Source organism: Talaromyces amestolkiae (genome assembly GCF_001896365.1).
Source record: "Talaromyces amestolkiae strain CIB chromosome Unknown scaffold3.1, whole genome shotgun sequence".
In the NCBI taxonomy this organism is placed as follows: Eukaryota; Fungi; Ascomycota; class Eurotiomycetes; order Eurotiales; family Trichocomaceae; genus Talaromyces; species Talaromyces amestolkiae.
The window spans coordinates 742,870-757,278 of NW_024468039.1; the positions used below are offsets into that span (position 1 = coordinate 742,870).

The 14,409-nt window shown below is 48.2% G+C and overlaps 3 protein-coding genes across 3 annotated transcripts; 2 read left to right on the forward strand and 1 right to left on the reverse strand.

Moving 5' to 3' along the window:
* Window positions 1-2,203: 2,203 nt before the first annotated feature.
* BHQ10_002296 (uncharacterized protein) lies at window positions 2,204-7,430 on the forward strand (the record flags this gene model as incomplete). The annotated part of the gene is made up of 13 exons (XM_040874426.1): window positions 2,204-2,458; window positions 2,513-2,988; window positions 3,585-3,699; window positions 3,763-4,112; window positions 4,166-4,248; window positions 4,299-4,407; window positions 4,456-4,495; window positions 4,545-4,776; window positions 4,836-4,847; window positions 4,911-4,962; window positions 5,902-5,990; window positions 6,047-6,247; window positions 6,310-7,430. The coding sequence occupies 13 exons, from the start codon at window positions 2,204-2,206 to the stop codon at window positions 7,428-7,430; spliced, it is 3,135 nt and encodes a 1,044-aa protein (XP_040730801.1).
* Window positions 7,431-8,099: 669 nt separating this feature from the next.
* Window positions 8,100-11,096, forward strand: BHQ10_002297 (uncharacterized protein; the record flags this gene model as incomplete). Its single annotated transcript, XM_040874427.1, has 8 exons — window positions 8,100-9,049; window positions 9,183-9,230; window positions 9,284-9,509; window positions 9,575-9,796; window positions 9,847-10,007; window positions 10,057-10,468; window positions 10,517-10,638; window positions 10,706-11,096. 8 exons carry the CDS (start codon window positions 8,100-8,102, stop codon window positions 11,094-11,096), a joined length of 2,532 nt encoding a protein of 843 aa, XP_040730802.1.
* A 500-nt stretch (window positions 11,097-11,596) lies between these two features.
* Window positions 11,597-14,007, reverse strand: BHQ10_002298 (uncharacterized protein; the record flags this gene model as incomplete). Its single annotated transcript, XM_040874428.1, has 4 exons — window positions 11,597-12,721; window positions 12,770-13,614; window positions 13,664-13,831; window positions 13,890-14,007. The coding sequence occupies 4 exons, from the start codon at window positions 14,005-14,007 to the stop codon at window positions 11,597-11,599; spliced, it is 2,256 nt and encodes a 751-aa protein (XP_040730803.1).
* Window positions 14,008-14,409: the final 402 nt, after the last annotated feature.

A 14,409-nucleotide genomic window follows, 5' to 3' on the forward strand; every position in this document is an offset into this window, starting at 1 on the left:
CTTTGTCTGTTGTGTTTCAGAAATTCAAGCGACGTGTAGACTGAATCCCAGGGTACCGGCATACGACTCGTGATAATGACACTGTTTGAAATTGGGGAGGGACACCATTGAGTCATCTAAATGAACATCCTGGGCTGTTATTGTGTACGTGGATCTTCCGACGATTGGAACTTATAAGATGACAGTTCTGGTATCGAGATTAATTTACGTTATCACAAGAGTGCAGCAGGTGGTCAATGACCAGGCATTGGGACTATACCATGTATAGACACTAGCGAATGAATACGAAGGTGGACTGTCTAATATAGCCCTAAAGAGCAACAGAATCCGGCTTTTGAAAGACGCAGCGTGAGTTAGTTTTCCTCATTGTCCAAGATCGGATGGATGGAGGCTTCGTAATACAGCTACATAAGTTGGTAGCCAACTCTAGGTGGCACCCGCCATGGACTAGGCTTCTCCATTGTCCAGACAGGCCCACGAAGCTCGAACAAAGGAAATATCGAGGCATTAGATAGCATTGTTCTCTTTTGACTCTTGAACGCTCTGAAGGGGTATATTACCACCTTATCGTATCGGACTGCCATGTGAGCGACATTTCGGCAAGTCCATTGGCTACTCACATCTGGAAGCTTCTTAACAAGGTCTCTTCAGAGCGGACCAGCTTATATATAGTAAATCAACACGTAGACAAGAGTACGTAATACCTATCCTGGAAGCCAGTATTAATAGCAACTGAAGAATTGCCTATACCATGCACCTTCCTTGAATCTATCCATCAATTCAATATTCAAGTGTACTTATTTTTGGCTGCTGCATCTTCAAGTGGTACCAATCACGAGCCTCCCCAGAGTCAACACACTATTTATGGCAAAAAGCTCAAAAACAGGCCCTACTCCATCAAGTTCGACGCGCGACATGCTGCCGATTGGCTGTGAGGCCCCTAATTTGAGAACTTCCGGCGCTAATGGTGTGTTAGTGTGTTACGCTGACCAGGGTGCTGGCCGTACATACGGAGTACATAGAAACGTATCTCGTATGTATCAGTTTGAGGTACACTAGAGCAGAACCACGACGCTAGGCCTGGAGAAGATGATACCTGAAGAAAGCAAGATGGGGTAGACGAAGTATCCGCTTATCGAAAAGCACGGGACATAGTTTAATCAAGATCAGACTCTCCATACTCTCCGTACGGAGTATGGGGAAGGAGGATTCTGATTTCAGTTGAAGGATTGTTTTATGTTTATTGTAGAGCCTCGTATATATTGGGGTACTCCGTGAGTTCGTACTGTGTCGGAGAATTGATGGAACACTGAAGGAATGTGCAGCCATGTGCGAGTAAGCACTAAGAAGTAAGCGTGACGACCGAACAAAGACCGAGTCTGAAGAACTGTACTGAATACACAGTACATACGGAGTACTTACACCGAAAGCATACAGGCATACTACGGAGTAGTAGTATATTTGGAACACTACACTATGAATACTATGAATAGTGTAACCGCCCTCTAAACAAAACAGTTTCGCTACGCGCAACCCCGGTCAAGCCCAAGGGTGGGCAGGGCCAATCAGCGGTGTCACATGGCATGTGTGAAACCCACTAAACCCTGTTTTCGGTGATTCTATTGGTTGCTCAGCTAGGGTTGCGGCGCATAGACCACAGCCAATCAAGGACCCAGAAGCTCATGAGTTTATTTTTGTACGCCAATCAGCTTGCTTACAGGCTGATGAGTCTAGATCTTAGCGGTTTCTATTCTTGCTCGTATCTGCAGCTAGGCAGTAGGTAGGTACAGCCAGTACATATAACGCTTCGGCTGGCATGTCGATGAATTTCCTCTTCCTCTTCTTTCTTCAGATAATACTGTGTTGATTGTGTCTTCTTGCATCCCGAAAATCCTCAATATCAATTTCTTTCTATTCTTCGTACTTACGTTTATTTTACGTTCTTGCATATTTTCTACTCTATTCTTTATTCTTTCCGTCCTTTGTTATCGCGACTCAGTACAAAGAGCCTGGTGCTTTTCGTCTATTATTCCAACTTCATCTATCTTCCGCGGATATTCCCCTACTGAAAATACCCAAGACAAAGAATAATCCTGAATCCGCCAAACCTTCTATTCGACATTCTTATATTCAGCCTGAACCTCAGCCTCGGCCTCATTCTCAATCTCGTCAACAAAGCATCCTTGGAGTCACTACTATCAAAATGCATTTCAGCGGACTCATCTTTGCATCCTTGGCCACAGTTGCCGTGGCTGCTCCTACCAGCAGCGTCTTCAATGAGGTCTACAACTTCGACTCGAGCCTGGAAGAGTTCTACACCAAGGTCAGCACCCACATTGCGCAATACGCCAATGGAGCTGCGCCTACCTGCGATATGTCCAAGGTGTCTTTGCCTTCGTCAAAACTGCCTGCTCCTACGGGTTCGCTAAAATATGTCGCTATTGGTCGTGGTACTCAGGTATGCATGCTAACTATCTTGGATTCTATACCGACCTTCATACTAACTTACTAGAACTACACCTGCGCCGACTCCACCGCAGATACCGTCCCCGCCCAAATCGGCGCCGTTGCAAACCTCTACGACGCCTCCTGCGTCGCTGCCAACTACCCCGACCTACTCGACCTCATCACCGACATTGTCCTCAACTACTCTCTCCCCTCGGCCAACGTTCAAACTCCCCTGGCACCCGCAAACCTGTACTTGCTAGGCCACCACTACTTCGAGACTGCCACCGAACCAGCCTTCAATCTCAACACCACACCCGAGAAACAGCTCGGCCTCGCGCTTACAGCCAAGCAAAACTCGACTGCCGCTCCTTCTGGTTCTGTGCTAGGTCAGTTCAATGTCGGTTATGGTGCCGTACCCTGGTTGTATCTTTCCACCGTTACTGGAACGACGGATGGGTTCACTGCTGTGTACCGAGTCAACACCGCTGGAGGTGCTGCGCCGACCACTTGTGCGGGCCAACCGGCTGCTTTCCAGGTTCAGTACTCGGGACAATACTACATTTATGCTTAAATTGATTTGACTATGTTTCCTCATGTTTACGGTGATCGAGGTGATGAGTTGGGCACCGGGTGTGAAATTGCTATACCTTTCCTAGGCGTTCTTAATATTATTTGGTAGATATCATGAATATGACAGTGTTATCAAGATGAAACAGTAAAAGTAGATCTTTGAAACACAAGCTTCAGAGCTGTTATTGGTTGGACTAATTGTAGATGTAGGGCACGATAAGATCCCGTGACCTCGCCATACCGATAAAGTCACGTGCCGATAAGCATCCACAAATTTGGAAGACAAGACACGCTACTCCAAAACAGGGATAGCGTTCTCAAGGTCCGCAATTCGAGAAAGAAAAAAAAAAGCTTCGACCGTCAAATCGCTCTCGTCGATAACATCTCCCAACTGCTCGTCAGTAACGTTCGGCGCGCAGCTCAATACTCATTTTCGCCATAAAAAAATTGGTCCAGGCGCCAATTACATTTTTTTCACGAATTTATTCGGTGTCTGTGGGCTGTGATCGTTGCGCAGTCGATTTCTTTTTCTATCATCAGTTTCAGCAGATTCCTTAATCGTCGAGATGGCATTCGCACCCCGTGGACGAGGAGGTCCCCCTCGAGGTGGACGCGGTGGCTTTGGAGGAAGCCGTGGTGGTTTTGGAGGTGGTGATCGTGGTGGTCGTGGTGGTGGTCGTGGTATGCGATAATCTTTTCAAATCTGAGCTTTGAGAAGGCCTCGTCTAATCAACGTTTGTATAGGCGGTGCCCCCAGAGGCCGAGGCGGTCCTCGCGGTGGACGTGGTGCTCCTAGAGGTTGGCAATAACCAGACACAATCGAAATATCCACAAAATACTAACGTTGGTAAAGGAGGTCGTGGTGGCCGTGGTGGTCCTCCCCGTGGAGGTGCCAGGGGCGGTCAGAAAGCCATTATCGAACCCCATCGTCACGCCGGTATCTTCGTCGCTCGTGGCAAGGAAGACATGCTGGTCACCAAGAATTTAACTCCTGGAGATTCGGTGTATGGCGAGAAGCGAATTGCTGTCGAGGCCCCTGCTGAGGGTGACGCTCCTGCTGCCAAGACCGAATACCGTGTTTGGAATCCTTTCCGGTTGGTCTAGCTTTTTCTTCACGAGATTAACTGGTACTGACAGTCGATTACAGTTCTAAGCTTGCTGCTGGTGTTCTCGGTGGTTTGGATAAGATCTTCATTAAGCCTGGCTCAAAGGTTTTGTACTTGGGTGCTGGTATGGTTTATCGTTTCCCGCGTTTGTTGTTAGGTACTGACAGGTTGCAGCCTCTGGTACCAGTGTCTCTCACGTTGCAGACATTGTCGGCCCTACCGGAACCGTTTACGCTGTTGAATTCTCCCACCGCTCTGGTCGTGACTTGATCGGCATGGCAACGTATGATTTTCCTTACTTTCTGGAATAACAGGCATTAACCCTTGACAGAAAACGCACAAACGTCATCCCCATCGTCGAGGATGCTCGCGTAAGTTGATTTCTGTGGTTGCTGCATGATCTATACTAACACCTCAAAGCACCCTATGAAATACAGACTCCTCGTCCCCATGGTCGACGTCATCTTCGCCGACGTTGCCCAACCCGATCAGGCCCGTATCGTCGGTCTCAATGCACACATGTTCCTCAAGAACGAGGGTGGTGTGTTGATCAGTATCAAGGCCAGCTGTATCGACAGCACGGCCAAGCCGGAGGTTGTCTTTGCTCACGAAGTCGAGCGTCTCAGAGCCGAGAAGATCAAGCCCAAAGAACGTAAGTATCCTTATGAGCCGCCTTAAGATGGATAAACTCATGCTAACTTCATTCGATAGAACTCACACTTGGTAAGCCATCATCAAATATCAGAACTCTGCTCTAAGCAGCTCATTTACTAACCTCATTTATAGAACCTTTCGAGCGTGACCACTGTATCGTGGCAGGTCAATACATGCGTTCGATGTGAGTCGCAGACTAAAAAAAAATGACGCAAATCTTTCTCTCGATCTTGTTGGTTTCTCAGTGACATTTCCCTCGGCGTTGAGTGTATTCTACGATTTTTTTTCTTGTTGCCTTTCATCTTTCTCTTGGTATTGAATGGATGCTACTACGCTTTGAATCTAAGTTGGTTCTCAAAACTGTGCACTTGGATAGATATGTACATGGTTACTAGGGTACTCATTTCAACGTCCATCTTTACTTGCAACGAAGTGTATCAGTCTCCGATGATCCGATCTTTGTAGAGCATCTCGGCATCACCAATCGGATGCCAGCCTCCCTTACTCCGAGTATCTACGTCGCTGTCGGCAATCCGCGCAATCTAGCATCAACCCGAGAACGTGCTCAAGCTCCCTATAATCACTGACATATACTTACGTATCCCCCCATATCACTAGAATCAGTTTATTGCTTCAAGCAGCAAAGCGGAAAATATTTTAACCCGGCAAATCCCTTCATCCTTCCTTTGTCTACCGAGTAGTAGGAGCACATAGGTCAAAATGCGGGGAGGAAGCAAAAAACTGGGCCCAAGCCGGGAAAGAGTTTATCAACCTACTCTCTCTGTTTCTCTTAGATCTCCCTCGCTCAGCGATTCTAGTAGAATCTCATTGGCCGCAAACCACGCGCGCAAACTAGCTTTCTCTAGCCAGCTAAGCCAGAATTATTTGCTTGTGGGCTTGTCTGCCTAGGCAAAAGTGTGGTTGTTACATAAGCCTTGAGTTGGTGAATGCTTATCCGGACCCCGGCTTGCAGGGAGGAGTATATTAAGTACTGAACCCCGGATTTATCCTAGCATCTTATTGTCATCTATTTTCTTAGGTGTTTTCCGCTTTTGTTTAATTATTATCTTTCTGTTGTCGATATTGGAGGCTAGTCATTAAGTTTGTGGACGACCCGAGATAGATCACGTACTTTTATCTTCGTTATCGAAGAAGCGACAGACAAAATGGCAGAGTCAATCAAGGATTTAAGAATAGTCATTGTCGGTGCTGGTTTGTCTACCTATCTTGATATAAGTGAACGCTGATCTAAACTAACGAATGATCAGGCATGGGCGGCCTGGCATCTGCACTCGCCCTCGCCAAGGAAGGCTTCAAGAAAATCGACGTCTACGAATATGCCGCTGATCTGGGCTTCGTCGGCGCCGGTATCCAGCTTGCTCCCAACATGGCTCGGATTCTGGACAGACTCGGTGTATGGGAACCTATTGCCAAGGAAGCGACCAATATCCAGGCCACCAGCATCAGACGTGAGTCCCTAACCTCCTGTTGAAGACGGAGAAGAAGAAGCAGAAGCACTAACGTCAAATAGAAGGATCCACAAACGAGGAACTCGGCCACGTAGAGCTGGGATACATCGAAAAAACCTACGGATACCCTCACATGGTCGGTCACCGGTTTTCGCTTGCCAACTCCATGTATCAGGGTTGTCTGAAGGAGAGCGCCATCACTTTCCACTTCAACACCAGCATCAAATCCATCGAATCCTTCGGCCCCAACCCTGTCGTTCTGGCCGAACCCCGCGATGGCTCTTCTGAACCGTACAAGGTTGAGGCTGACGTCCTGTTGGCCGCAGATGGAATCAAGAGTAACATCCGCGTGGAGATGCTCAAATTATTAAACGTCGATGCACAGATCATCGACACCAAACAGGCCGCGTACAGAATCATGATTCATCGTGACCAGATCAAGGATGACCCGGAGCTTCTGGCGCTACTCGATAGCGACACCGTCGTTCGCTGGATTGGCGCAAAGAGGCACATCATTGCTTACTCAGTCGACAACAAAAACATCTACAATCTATCCACGACGCAGCCAGACACAAACTTTGCCGCAGCCCCATCAGCAACATACACAACCCGCGGATCCAAGTCAGCAATGTTGGGCGTCTTTGAGGATTTCTGCCCCATGATTCAGCGTATACTCAACCATGTGCCCGAGGGGGAAGTGTGTGAATGGAAACTCCGTGTTCACGCCCCTTTACCCACCTGGGTACACAAAACCGTTGCTCTTGTAGGTGATGCTTGCCACCCTACTCTCCCGCATCTTGCCCAGGGAGCTGCCCAAGCCATCGAAGACGCCGCCGCCCTCGCCGCATCCCTATCCCGTCTCCCGGACACGCAACCCTCCACCATCAACAAAGCTCTTCGCGTCTACGAAAGGATTCGCAAAGATCGTGCCTATGCCCTCGTAGAAATGGCCGCTGCATCCGGCCGAACGTTGCATTTGGGTGATGGCGCAGCAAAGGAGGAAAGAGACAAGCAATTTGCAGCACTCAAGCAAGGAAATGGCAAGGTGCCGGATAAGTGGGCTGATGCAGATGTGCAGAAGCTGATTTATGGGTTTGATACGACCAAGGAAACGTTGGAGAACTTTGATGAGATTTTTAATGGGTTGGAGGAGCAGGCTGTTAATGGGGTTAATGGGCATTAGATGTCTAACACGGCATGTGTACTTCCATTTTCTGTTTATATTTCAATTAGCATGTATATAAATATCTTGGTTGAGAATTCATTTCCAAAAAAAGACGCCTCAAATATTCAATCGTCTATCTATGTGGTATCTTCCCTCGTATATTCTCTCCGCCACATACACGGACTCGAATGAAAGAGAAAAACAAACAAAGCTCTTCAATCAATCCCAGACTTACTCAATTATCTTGATCATTTGTTAAAATACGTGGTCATCAGTCCACCTCACCGACTCGGTCTTTCTCCGAGCATCTACAAAAGGTCGGTCTTTGCTCCGTGACAAACATACAAAGAGTACATATTCCGGCATATTCTCCACCACTCACAAACCATGATTCACTACGTATCATGTAATTCACATACAAGACGAGCACGACACCTCGTTGTATTGATCGTGTATGTACTTACTTCGCGGTTCGTATTGTTGCTATGCCTCGGAAATCGGGCGATGCATAGACCCCGCGAAGTATTGATGGAGAGTATATAATGAGTAGAGAACCCCCACGGATGTTGAATGCATCATTTGACTGTGCGCACTCTATAAATCAAGTCGAGGAAGATCAGACTTGTTCTTGCTACTTTCCTGTTACCGTCCGAATTGAAATTCAGTCTACAATTGCAAGCAATCAACATGCCTTCTATACTCATCACCGGTGCTGGCGGCTACGTTGGTCAAGAACTCGCAGCAGAACTATTACGCACCTCCTCCCCCGATACCACAGTCATCATCGCCGACGTCCAAGAACCCCCAGTACCGGCATCAGCATCCGAGCATGCCTCGCGACTCAAGACCGTAGCCGCAGATCTGACCTCCCCCAAGGTCGTTGACGAACTAATCAACCCATCCACTCCCTACGAATCCGTCTTTTTGCTCCATGGGATTATGTCCAGCGGCTCCGAAGCCAATTTTGATCTAGGCATACAAGTCAACTTCGACTCAAATCGATACATCCTCGATCGTCTCAAGGACACCATGCCCGGCGTAAAAGTGATTTTCACATCTTCGCTAGCTGTCTACGGTCCTACAAAAGCTGGATTTGTTATTAACGAAACCAACTTGCCGCCCGTGCCGCTGTCATCGTACGGATCACAGAAACTCATGATTGAGATTCTATTGAATGATTATTCGCGTCGCGGGTTTTTGGATGGGAGGGCTGTACGGTTACCCACCGTGACTGTGCGGGCTGGAAAACCCACGCAGGCTGCGAGCAGTTTTGTGAGTGACATTATTCGTGAGCCGTTCCATGGCAAGAAGGCTATCTTGCCTGTCGCAAAGGATACGCCTGTTTGGATCTGTTCGCCGTATACTATTGTCAAGAATATATTGCATGCCCGGGATGTCCCCGGCGAGGCGTTTGGAGACTCGCGTTCGGTCAATTTGCCTGGTCTGTTGGTGACCGTACAAGAAATGCTGGATGCGTTGGAGCAGATTGGTGGGCCCGAAAAGAGGGCTTTGGTTGAAGAAAAGTATGACGCGGACGTGGACAGGATTGTGCAGAGTTGGTCGCCGTTGTTTGACAGTGCGCGTGCTAGGGCGTTGGGCTTTGCGGATGATATCTCGATGGTTGAGAATATCAAAAGGTTTGCGAGTTCTTTAGCCTAGAGTAGTAGTATATAAATAGGCTGTTGGCCACAATTGTGAAAATAATTAGAAGAGGCAATAATTAAAACTGAAGTTGATTAATTGTCAATAGGAATACTGACAACGAGCTAGGAAGACTAAGCGTAGGGAAGGCCCGGAGCGGTTTGCAAAACGGGTCATGTGATTGGTCGGCCGAGCTGGCGAACAATTTGACTTCCCGATTTCATTCCAAGTCGACCTCCAAACCTCAACGACCATCCTCGCCTGTCGTCCTTCCCACTCCAATTGTCTCTCTCCCCCCATCTACATATCAGCCAACTCGCACTTATGGCTTCCCGGCGGCTTGCTCAGCAGTTCAACCAGGCTTTGCGCTCCCGCGCTGCCTTGAAGGCTGTCCAGCCCGTGAAGCGCGGCTTTGCTACGCCAGTTGGTCTGCCATCACGGACACAGTCGACCACTGTATGTGTCGTCAATCGTCTCTTGCCATTGGATATCAAATTTTAACTGACCGCCGCGCTGCATAGTTGTCGAACGGCCTTACCATCGCTACCGAACACAACCCCTACGCTGCCACCAGCACCGTCGGTGTCTACGTCGATGCCGGATCTCGTGCCGAAACCGACAAAACCAATGGAACTGCTCACTTCCTTGAGCATTTGGCCTTCAAAGGCACCAACAAGAGGACCCAGGGACAGCTTGAGCTTGAAATTGAGAACATGGGTGGCCACTTGAACGCCTACACATCGGTACGAACATCCGATGCTGCCGTTGCCGAATTATGCTAATTGCCGCGCAGAGGGAAAACACTGTCTACTATGCCAAGTCCTTCAACGCCGATGTCCCCAAGGCTGTCGATATCCTTGCCGATATTCTCCAGAACTCGAAGCTCGAGACCTCTGCCATCGAGCGCGAGCGTGATGTCATTCTCCGGGAAGCCGAGGAAGTCGAGAAGATTAGGTATGTCACTCGGCACCCTTCATGCTCGAACGATACTGACTCAATACAGCGAGGAGGTTGTTTTCGACCATCTCCACGCCACTGCCTTCCAGGGCCAGTCTCTTGGCCGCACCATTCTCGGACCCAAGGAAAACATCCAGAGCATCCAGCGTGACGACCTTGTCAACTACATCAAGACCAACTACTTGGCCGAGAAGACCGTCCTTGTCGGTGCCGGCGGTATCGAGCACGATGCCCTTGTCAAACTTGCTGAGCAGCACTTTGGTGGTCTTCCATCTGCTCCCCCTTCTTCTGCCGCTGCTGCCATTGCCGCTGAGCAGAAGCGCAAGCCCGAGTTCATTGGTTCCGAGGTCCGTCTCCGTGACGACACCATCCCTACTGCTCACATTGCTCTTGCCGTTGAGGGTGTTAGCTGGAACGATGACCACTACTTTACCGCTCTCCTTGCCCAGGCTATTATTGTATGTTTTCGTTTCTGCTGATTCATGCATATTTACTAACTATCGTAGGGAAACTGGGACCGCACCATGGGCAATGCTTCTTTCCTCGGCAGCAAGCTCAGCAACGTTGTCTCTCACCACAACCTTGCCAACAGCTTCATGAGCTTCTCCACCAGCTACAGTGACACTGGGTGAGTGATATTTTTCATACTTTTCTTTCATGCTTTTCTTTCATGTGTGCTAACTTCGACGATGCAGTCTCTGGGGTATCTACCTCGTCAGCGAGAACCTTACCAACCTCGATGACCTCGTCCACTTCACTCTCCGCGAATGGTCCCGTCTCTCAGTTAACGTTACCGAGGCCGAGGTCGAGCGCGCCAAGGCTCAATTGAAGGCTTCCATTCTCTTGTCTCTCGATGGCACCACTGCCGTCGCCGAAGACATTGGCCGCCAAATCATCACCACTGGCCGCCGCTTGAGCGCTGAGGACATTGAGGCCACCATCGGCCGCATCACCGCCAAGGACGTCATGGACTTCGCCAACGCCAAGCTCTGGGACAAGGAACTCGCCATCAGTGCTTACGGATCTATCGAGGGTCTTCTCGACTACCAGCGCATCACCAACGATATGAGCCGTAACTTGGCTTAAACAACCAAAAAATCAAATTTTTGATAAAAACACAAGAAAAGCCCTCTATCATCTAGAGCTTGCGATTTAACCCTCATCTTTTACCATGACCAATAGACGATTGTGGGCTCTGTGACAGTAGTAGTGTTATAGCGCATAACTTTTTAMCTCTTTTATATCGCCTGTTTTCCAATTTCTTTTGTCATTATATCTGTACAGTAAATCAACTGTCTTTTTTCTTTCTATAAGTTATTTATTCCAGCGTGCTGTGTTTCTACCTCTCGACTAGAGTTAGAATCATTCAGTAGTACGTAGAAACTAAGTGTACTTCTGTTCAAGAAATGCGTTATCAACAATTGACCAGGGTAGCTAGATAGAATAATATACCAGGATGTAAACAAGAACTCAGATGTCGAGATGCTACTCAAAACGCCTCGCAGGAACTCCAAATGAGAGATAGGAAGCATTATAAATATATATACACAATGAACATGCATGGACATGGGGTTCGACTAGTCGTATCAATTGCTGAAACCCTCTTGCTGCCAATCATCTCCATGTAATTTTCCAGCAGCACTACCACCAACGCCGCCGCCACCGCCACCAGCGGCAGCAGCAGCAGCGGCCGCAGCGCCATTAGCAAGGTTGTCGATGTGATGCTTCTCGATCTCAACAGCGCTCATAGAGTACAACATCACAAAGAGCAACACGTGCAAAGCAAAACAGTATGCCGCGAAGATATTCCGACTCATTCGGTTTGCCAACACCACGCGAGTGATGGAGAAGACTAATCGTTCGGGGAGAGACATACGTTTATATGCCCTCGTTGCCTCGCGGCCTCTGAATGCTGCAAAGGGAGAGATTTGCGCCTCGTAAGCGGATTGGTATTTGTCGAGTGAGACGCCTGAGGGGGTTTCGTCGGATGCGTATACTGATGTTGCACTGGGTCGGTTGGCATAGGAAGATGCTGATGTGGATGCGCTACCACCTTGGTTACGGCTGTAGGTTGAAACATATCGAGTCTTTTCGTACAAATTCAGATTATCTTTCTGAAGAGATGCAACTTCTGATCGAAGTGATTTGACAGTTGCGTATGTTTTGGAGAGTTCTTCCTCCAATTGAGCGTTCTTTTGCTTGAATCTATCTCGTTGGGCCTGAATCATTGGTAGGATACCAGAACCACCGCCCACAGCTTCACCGGCACGGATTGCATCCATTGTATTTGCAGAAGCAGCGACTTGATCAAAGCCAGATATGATCGACGATGTGGGAGATGTGCCGCCGCCCCTTCGAGATGAAGGGAAGCGGGATGTATAAGTACCTGCAACGGACATTGCAGCCGAAGGTAGAGCATTTGTGCTCTTCTGCATGCGCAAGAGGTCATTTTCAAGTGTTGCACATAGCTGCTGAGACTTTTCCAGCTCGGCTTTTGTTGTGGATGAATCCTCTTGTAGCGTCTCGATCTGACTTTGAAGATCACGATGGGAGACCCGAAGTACTGTAAGCTCGTTGCTGAGTTTCTTGTTGCGAGCCATCAGTAACTGTTCCAACGAATTTTCCTTGGATTTGGAAGTGCCGTTCGTGCTAGTGAGTTCTTCTTGAAGAGTACCAGCATCGTCATCATCACCAGTAGAAAATTCAATAGACTAGAGATGTTAGTCACTTTATCTTGAAATAGGTTGTACGTATCTTACCTTGATAACCTCGAGCTCTCTTTTAATATCCTCGTAGTCTGCATATTTGTCGAGCTTTGAACGGAATTCATCCTTCTCTGCGTTGAGTTTCGAATTCGTTCGCTCATACTGACGGACCTTGCTTTCCCAATCGTGCCTTTCGGTATCACGGTCAAATCTTGCCGCATCCAGTTTCCTGATCAAAGCCGAATTTTCGGACTGCAATCGAAGATATGACGGATCATCCTCAATCGGCCTTTGTTCGGCTTGCGAGTGAGATGCAGCCTGAGCTAATTCAAGCCGCATTTGTTCGTTACGTGCCTCAACCTCGGCCAACCGAAGACTAGTCTTTTCAAGATCCGAGACGACAATCTCCAGCTCGGCTGCCGTAGCGGTATTGCGAGCAGAGTCAACATCCTCATCTCTGTCGAGTCGCTGCGACACCTCAAGGGAAGCCTTGAGCTCTTTAACCAACCGATCTTGGTTCTCAATCTTTTCCTCCAGAGTTTTCTCTTTKGCCTCCCAATTATTACTCTTCTCGGATAGTACTGCTTCCCAGGACGATTCTATTTCTTTGATCCTTGATTCCTGGGAGTCTTCCAATCTCTTTCGAGCTTCACTTTCTTCTTCCAGGCGTTTCTCGGTAGTCTCGAGCTGACTTGTTAATTGAGCCACCGACTTTTGTAAATGTTCCTTCTCCGCGGTGAGTTTCGGGACGGTGTCTTCAGATGCCACTAACGAGTCAACGGATGCTTCGAGGAGGGGATATGGATCGGGAGCTTCGGAAAGCGGGGAGTATAGTTGTAAGAAAGCTGACGAGGATGTTTTGCCATGGGTGGTCAAAAGATCAATGAACGTTTGGTACGCTGTATAATGTTAGTGGTTTTTGTTTGAGCAAGGTTGTCGAGGTCCTACCTTTCAAAAGCCCCTTGTATTCGGTCAATTTCGAGGCATCATCGAGTTTTCTAAAATCCTTCGTTTTCTGAGCAAGGTCCTTCCTTTGTACGAGAGCATCTCGTTGATTTGCGACGATTTCGGAAGCAGTAGCGTCAAGTTTCGGTATAGTATTAGTTAAGTCGATGCCTGGATAATTTGATGCGTTAGTACAGCCAGTGTAATTGACTCTTCCGCATAATCATACCTCGCCATGAGGATATGGCACGTTGGAATTTGTTTGTTTCCTCTGTATTTTGGCTGCCGTTGACATCTGGCTTCTCCTGTTCCGCAAGAATGTTCTCGCTGACCGCAAAGGCGTCCATCTTTGATAAGACCAATGCCCTTCACGCTATGGCATTCCGCTATTCAATAGCTATGTATGCCGCACCCTGTTAGGGAGATTGGAACAAATTAGCGTAAGGTCGAGTTTATCGGTTGATGCGGAGGATGTGATTGCGCGTTGCGGGTCGGGACTGCTTGGCTTAGATCTTGGAGGAACGGGTGATATGCACGAAATTGCCGAACAATGAATATATTTAGCCCCGAAATGACAAGGCTAGAGCATATCAAAAGAGGGAAATGCTAGAAAGCTCGTTACTCATATGAAAATAGCATGTGCTACGATGTTGGGGTGTTGAAACACGTTGCGCAAGCAATCGCCGCATGACTAAGCCGCGATAAGCCCGGTAGCTTCTTTCCCAATCAAGAGCTATCCCCTCAATGAC